At 40.0% G+C, this 6,947-nt stretch overlaps 1 protein-coding gene across 1 annotated transcript; it reads right to left on the reverse strand.

Moving 5' to 3' along the window:
* Positions 1 to 851: 851 nt before the first annotated feature.
* On the reverse strand, positions 852 to 6,146 carry IL22 (interleukin 22). Its single transcript, XM_015431901.3, has 5 exons — positions 5,898 to 6,146; positions 5,388 to 5,453; positions 5,128 to 5,271; positions 4,133 to 4,198; positions 852 to 1,469 (listed from the first exon to the last, which is right to left on the reverse strand). The coding sequence occupies exons 1-5, from the start codon at positions 6,081 to 6,083 to the stop codon at positions 1,392 to 1,394; spliced, it is 540 nt and encodes a 179-aa protein (XP_015287387.1). The 5' UTR covers positions 6,084 to 6,146; the 3' UTR covers positions 852 to 1,391.
* Between the last annotated feature and the right edge of the window lie 801 nt (positions 6,147 to 6,947).

Below are 6,947 nucleotides of genomic sequence, written 5' to 3' on the forward strand. Positions count from 1 at the left end.
GCTAAATTTACTAGTAGGAAAGACTCCCCAAAACACAGCTTTCCTGTTCCTTTAGTGTCTCACTTTCAGGGAGACTGGAGAGTGCACCTTTCAGTAGGCCTGAACTAGAACTAAAACAGTTTATCCATAGCAATAGAGGCGACATGTATTTCTCTCCAGCATCATCACTGCTTTCTTTTATCCATAAATGACTTATGATAAGTTCTTTTCAATTTCTTACCTTTTTTCTTTTCAAAGGTACATGCTGAGTCAACCTAATAAACCAATATAGGCACTATAGCAGAGAGCCTTGAAATCAGATAGACCTGGCTCAATAAGGGTCAACTACTTATAGTTATAAAATGTTTCTTAACGTGTCTCTAATGCAGCTTTCTCATTTGTAGAATTGGAATAATACTAATAGCTACCTCATTTTCTTAGAGTCAAGAATAAAGTGGCCGGGCGCGGTGGCTCAAGCCTGTAATCCCAGCACTTTGGGAGGCCGAGACGGGTGGATCACGAGGTCAGGAGATCGAGACCATCCTGGCTAACAAGGTGAAACCCCGTCTCTACTAAAAAATACAAAAAAAAAAAACCAGCCGGGCGAGGTGGCGGGCGCCTGTAGTCCCAGCTACTTGGGAGGCTGAGGCAGGAGAATGGCGTAAACCCCGGAGGCGGAGCTTGCAGTGAGCTGAGATCCAGCCACTGCACTCCAGCCTGGGCGACAGAGCGAGACTCCGTCTCAAAAAAAAAAAAAAAAAAAAAAAAAAACAAAGAATAAAGTTATGGGAATGGTAACATGACAATGATGATGATGATGATGATGATGATGATGATGAAAGTAAAGGAGAAAAATCACAAAGCCACAAGACTTAGGATATTCAAGTGTTTATTGAGGTCAAATAAACATGTTATAGCTCTATAATTATTATCATAAATATCAAGTAGCAATATCAAATAATGTTTCTATAAATAAATTCATATTAATAAAATATAAATAAGATGCATTCTTATAATAATAATAATAAATACATTTATAAATATGAAGTACTAATTATGGAAACATGAAGTTATTTAGGGATTTTTTCCCCTAAAGGAATGGGAAGTAATCTTCTTTACGGAAAAAGACAATTGTTTAAAAAATAAATTATTTTCTGTGTATAGAACACCAGTTACAATAAAATGTTATCAATAAATGTCTATACTTAGAAAGTCTACCTTCTGATCTTACAAACAAAAGTGGCATTGGTTTCCTTTGTAACTAAAGCAGGGGTTCATTTGGAATCCACCCATCATGATGGAGTTTGGCTTCCCATCTTCTTTTTGGTTAAAAAAAAATCGCTTTGGGGGATCTAACTGTTATTTCTATCAGGGAAAAAGGGTTAGTTATTCGTTTTTCAGCTTTGTTCTGGTCAAATGCAGGCATTTCTCAGAGACATAAACAGCAAATCCAGTTCTCCAATTGCTTTGATCTCTCCACTCTCTCCAAGCTGTGAAAATAAGAATGCAAAAGTATTTGAGCATTTATGCCATGTTTTCTAAAGTGAACAAATTAGAAATTGCAAGATTAGGTTGATGGAGACAGAAACCGAGTTTTAAGCATTTGTAAAACATTCATCGTAATACCCCTTTAGCAAGAGTATTGTATGATTTGCCAAAGAGCTTAAAATGACAGCTCTCTGGACTGAGAGGCCACCAGCAGGCATCAATTTCAGGTGCACCTCACACTAATGAAGCTGTTTAAAAGCTGGGCAGAGGGTTGACCACCCCTTCTTAACCAGAGCAAGCAGACTGAAGTGAGGCTGGGGTCTGGGGGATCCTGAGTGCCACCCATTATGCCTTGGCCTGTTTTGCAACTCCAAAACTATCTATGACAGATGGCTTATAAAGAGCTTGTCCAACCCACAACCCACGGGCTGCACGTGGCCCAGGACAGCTTTGAATGCACCGTAGCACAAATTCATAAACTTTCTAAAAACATTATGAGATTTATGCATGGACTTTTTTTTTTTTTTTTTTTTTTTTTTTAGCTCATCAGCTATTGTTAGTGTTAGTGGATTTTATGTGTGTCCCAAGACAGTTCTTTCAAGGTGGCCCAGGGAAGCCAAATGATTGGACACTCCTGATTTAAAACATCTCAGCTCGGAAGACTTCAAACCATATATTTACCAATACATTGAGTTTTTTTCTGTTTCCACCATTTTGACAAAGAGTAAAAGACAAGTTTTCACTTTTGTGGGAAAAATGTCAAATAAGTCTTTTCCACTTGCTTTAGTTAATAGAAAACCAGATACAGGTCCTAACATTCATTCTTTCTCCCTCCAAGTCAAATGCAGATGAGGCTCCCAAACTTAATGGAAGAGGAAACCCAAATTCAAGTGAAAAGCATTCCCTATTGAAATTCCTCTAATCTATCATATTTGCATTATTTCAAGAAAAACCTTGTCACCATTATCCTCTATACAGTACATTGTTCTTTCTTTTCCTGCTTTCTTCCGCCCTTTCACCTTTCCATACTTCTTTTGACATAAAGCCAAAAAGATATGCTTTTCTATCTCAAAGACTCCAAGACTGTAAAGAATTTTAAAGTTTATCTTCCCCTACTGTCTGTCATGCATTTTACTACCAGCCTGTGCTGTGCTTTTACCCCCAGCGAGAGGGAATTAATGCCTCCCGAGACCACCCTATTTCAGACAGCTCTGGCAGTTTCTCTTCCTGTTGATCTTTCTCTGAACAACATTCCTCTCCCGCCTGTACTTTCTGAAGGTACCAGCAAAAAAGCATAATCACTCTTCCATGTGGCAAATCATTGCAAATAGGAAATTGATTCTTTCAAAATGGATTAAAGGCCTTGAAAATCACCCAGATCACCATGAGATTTTCCTCTCTCACACTTCACTTTTCTAAAGACAACAAGCAAGCTGAAATCAGGAATTTTTTAAGCAAGATGTGTAAAGCACGTCTTGTCTGTGACATGCTAACATTCAGCCCTCCATGTCTAGATAATAGTTCCATAACAAGAGAACTGAGCTTCACAATATAAAACTACAAAGCCTTCAATTATCAAAGGAAGAAACAGTCACGTTCATTAAATGATGCTCAGGAAGAAATGCTTTTTTAAAAAGTCAAGAGGAAAAAAGGGGGAATTAAGGTTAAGCTTCTTACTGAAAATTCCATCAACTGGAGCCTTCATGTTTCTGAGTATTTACTTGGACCTGCTTGTAAGAACATCACTTTCACTGCTCCTAATCATTCCTCTGGTTTTGGGGTGAGTCACTATTGTTAGTCTAAGTCTTCCATTGTTGTTCTTTTCACCAAATAGGGCACATGATGGTATCATTCACTATAGAAATGTACACCAGCCCACCGTGGATAAATGCTCACTAGGGGTTTATTGAGGGAATGAAGGAAGAAACTAGAATGGAAGGTCTTGAAGGGAGAGAGGAAGAAAAAAAGGCTTACCAATTCAGACTTCCATTTAACTATAATAAATCTCTTACTAACATTTTTAGTCTATTTGAACTTGACTAAAAGAGATCAGGTGTTATCTGCTCTTGATTTTAAACTAAAATCAATAGTTGTTAGATATTATGATAATTAAAAATAAGCATCGATTACTCCAGAAATTAGCCCTATATGCAAGTCCAGCTCTTTTATTGTTGTTCTGAGTTTATTCCTCCAAGTTTCAAAGCAATGCATGAATGCCTTCAAAAATGACTTCAAATAAATTTGCCCATAGGCACTTTTCTGTTTTTAAACAAGTGCTTCTTCAGATTACATGAGTCAATAGGAATCTGAAATTTCCCTAAGAATTAATGAAACTAATCTGTATCACTGCCGGGAAAAGTGTTAGCTTGGGATTCGGGAGACCTGTATTCAGCCCTGTCTCTGCCACTTGCCTTCCCCAGAAGGTGAGGTAATGTGACTGGACAACCTAAGATTCCAGCCGGTTCTAGAATTCTACAATTTGCCAAATTTGGAAACTGACTTCTAGATATATAGATATCTCTGCAGACACAGACACCAAAGTAATCACCCTGGTGGTAGGAGAATCAAGTGAAAAATCACAAAGTGGTGGGAAGAAAGAAAGGAAAGAAAAACAGCATTTGTCTCTCCTATTGCATGACTTAGCATTGACAGTTATCAGTCCTACCTTTTTCACTGTGTCCTTCAGCTTTTGGACATTCTTCTGGATATGCAGGTCATCACCTTCAATGTGCTATAAAACAAAAACAAGAATAACTATCTTAATGTTGTGCTGAAACTTCACGAACCTCCACACCCGTGGAGGTACGGTACAATTCACCTGGAATTAAAACTCTTAGTAATTTTGCCCACAATGACCTAGATTTCAACGGTGACCTAGATTTCCTGAGCTCTTGAATTCCCTTGGACACCAGAATCCAGTCACTTCCCTTACAAGAGACCTCTCTTCATCTTTAGGAAATCCTACTGAGGTTTGCGTTTGTGGAAACAGCGGAGTGGTTTATGCAAATTCTGTAAGGAATAAAACCTCAATCATACCTCCACAAAACAGCATGCTCAGAACAAGAAATGTACATAAAACATCTCATGTGAAAATTAAGCCCTCTTCAGTAAGTCCTAGGGCCTTTGACTGGGCCCACTACACTCAAACTTTTTTTTGTAGTTTCATATGTTCAGCGGCATCAAGTTCACACGCCTCCGATTTTGTCACTTCCCATGACATCAGCAGGGCAACAGTCTGCCGACACACCGCTGACACTAAGCCTTCCCATTTCCCACTTTGTCTTCTACTTTCTCTCCATGCCATCCCCTCCCCTCAACAACTTAGACTCAGTGGATCCATTTCCACATCTAGATGTTTTTCCCAACACCTTTCTCACCTTACACAAACTGAGTTGCCTTTTTTCCAGAGACAAACCAATGCGGCTTCTATACACTTAAGTTCCAGACCCCCTTCACCACTATAAACTCAAGATGTGACTCAATCAAAAGCAAAAACAAACACTCTGTGATCCTAAATGACTCCTGATAATACTGCTGCCAAGACGCTTCTTCCTGCTAGCTTAGGGGTAGAGGGGAGAAGAGAGAATCGGGGTAAGGGGGTCTCTGTGGAAGAAGGAGGGAAGGAGGGGTAGATGGGCATAGGCTGAGAGCTGAACTTACACATGTGCTTAGACTGTTGCTGAGCCTGGCCAGGAAGGGCACCACCTCCTGCATATAAGGCTGGAACCTATCCGATTGAGGGAGCAGCACTTCTTCAAGGGTGAAGTTCAGCACCTGCTTCATCAGATAGCAGCGCTCACTCATCTACAGGTGGAAGGGAAACAGCAAGGGTCATAAGGGATAAGTCCTAAATCATCATTACCACCAATCCAAGTACCCATGGACGGCACACGGCCCTGTTCGTCACAACTGTAGCTTACACTGACTCCGCGGAACAGTTTTTCCCCAATGAGACGAACGTCTGTGTTGTTATCAGCCGAGCTAGCCTGGAAGAGAAGAAAAGACTAAGTGCCTGGACATTGAGCAGATAGAAAAAAAATCTGTACGTAGACATGTGCCCCATCCCCTCTCCCCAGAGCAACCCCATAAAGACTAGAAACAGAATTCAGATGTGTGCATAAGTTTAGGACAACACACAAAGGCATAAAGGAAAAAAAAAATCATCAGATGGGTTACTGAATGGCCGAGTTTAAAACATGAATGGGAAAATTCATCACATGTATCATAAAGACCAAAATGGAAGGAAGGAGTTCAAGTCAAAAAAAAACCGGCCAGATTCCCAAAGAGTCTCTGAAAAAACAGAAAATTTATCTGCCAGCAGGGATAAACAATGGGTTCCTAAAGCTCTTAGAGGTGCTCTGAAGAAAAGTGCAAGAACTATTTGGGTTCCAAGTAGATCCAATGAGAAAGCGCAGCATTGAGATGCATACCTCCTTAGCCAGCATGAAGGTGCGGTTGGTGATATAGGGCTGCTGGAAGTTGGACTTGTCAAGCCTGCAGTGGGAGCTGACGGGCGCAGCTGCTCCTCCCTGCACCCAGAGGGCCAAGAGAAGGAGGCAGCTGGTGGCCAGAGTCCCCATAAGGAAAGGGCTCACAGATTTCTGCAGGGCGGCCATTGCAGACAACTCTTACTCGAGCAATTGGTGACTGGGGACGGAGAACCTGGTCGAAAACAACGTGAAGGAACAAAATTAGTCAAGAAGTATTTCATCAAACTAACCAATTGTACCAAGTTTGCCGAAACGCTTACCTGTTCTGAAGATTCTGCTTGTGATGGGGAAGGTAGAAGCGGCTGCTTTTATAGCCCCCAGGATACCGCCTTTTTTTTAATTGTGCAAAATGTGACATCAGCAATTATCTAATTTCCAGTACTGTCTTCTGAGAACGACCTAACCACCACAGGAGCCCACAAAACACCACCTCTATTCTTCCCACCTTGAGATGTAAGTGTTTCCCTAAAACGTCACTATTAGAGCCCAGGGGGTATTTTACAGACAAATCCCAGAAATTTTCTAAACCCTACATATTTTTCAAAGAAAACAATTGTTTTGTCTTAGTAGAGTTCAGATTTAGTATAAAATTTTTTGATCTCCTATAGTGGCTGAGTAAGCATTTTGGTCACGGACTCATTTTCCTACCCGCTTTATAGATTCTTATCTCATTGGAGGTGATCAGAAAAAAAGGACCCGTGTCCTATATCCTCTGCTTTAAAGTAAATGGTAATGACAGCTTACAGATCATTCCATTATTAAAATAATTTTATCTCCTTTTTAAAATGCTGAATTCTAAACCAGACTTCTGTTTCAAAAATAACAGTCTTGGCTAATCTACTTATTGTTTTCTTCCCTTTCTGGGACTATTTTTAAGTGATCCTAACAAGGCAGAAGCAAGTGTATCTTAAAATTGTATTAATTGAATTATAATCAATGTCCACTTAAGTTTGTAAATGCTAATGCTGAACAATCTGATCACCATTTTTC

Source organism: Macaca fascicularis, chromosome 11 (assembly GCF_037993035.2).
Source record: "Macaca fascicularis isolate 582-1 chromosome 11, T2T-MFA8v1.1".
Lineage (NCBI taxonomy): Eukaryota > Metazoa > Chordata > Mammalia > Primates > Cercopithecidae > Macaca > Macaca fascicularis.

Bases quoted from the DNA above. Each gene is read 5' to 3' on its own strand.
- IL22 (XM_015431901.3), bottom strand. From the start codon at position 6,083: ATGGCCGCCCTGCAGAAATCTGTGAGCCCTTTCCTTATGGGGACTCTG. The intron at 5,272-5,387 runs GTAAGCTACAGT...TTCCACCTGTAG, and splicing joins AACTGTTCCGCGGAGTCAGT to ATGAGTGAGCGCTGCTATCT. The intron at 1,470-4,132 runs GTAGGACTGATA...TTATTTTCACAG, and splicing joins TGAAGGACACAGTGAAAAAG to CTTGGAGAGAGTGGAGAGAT.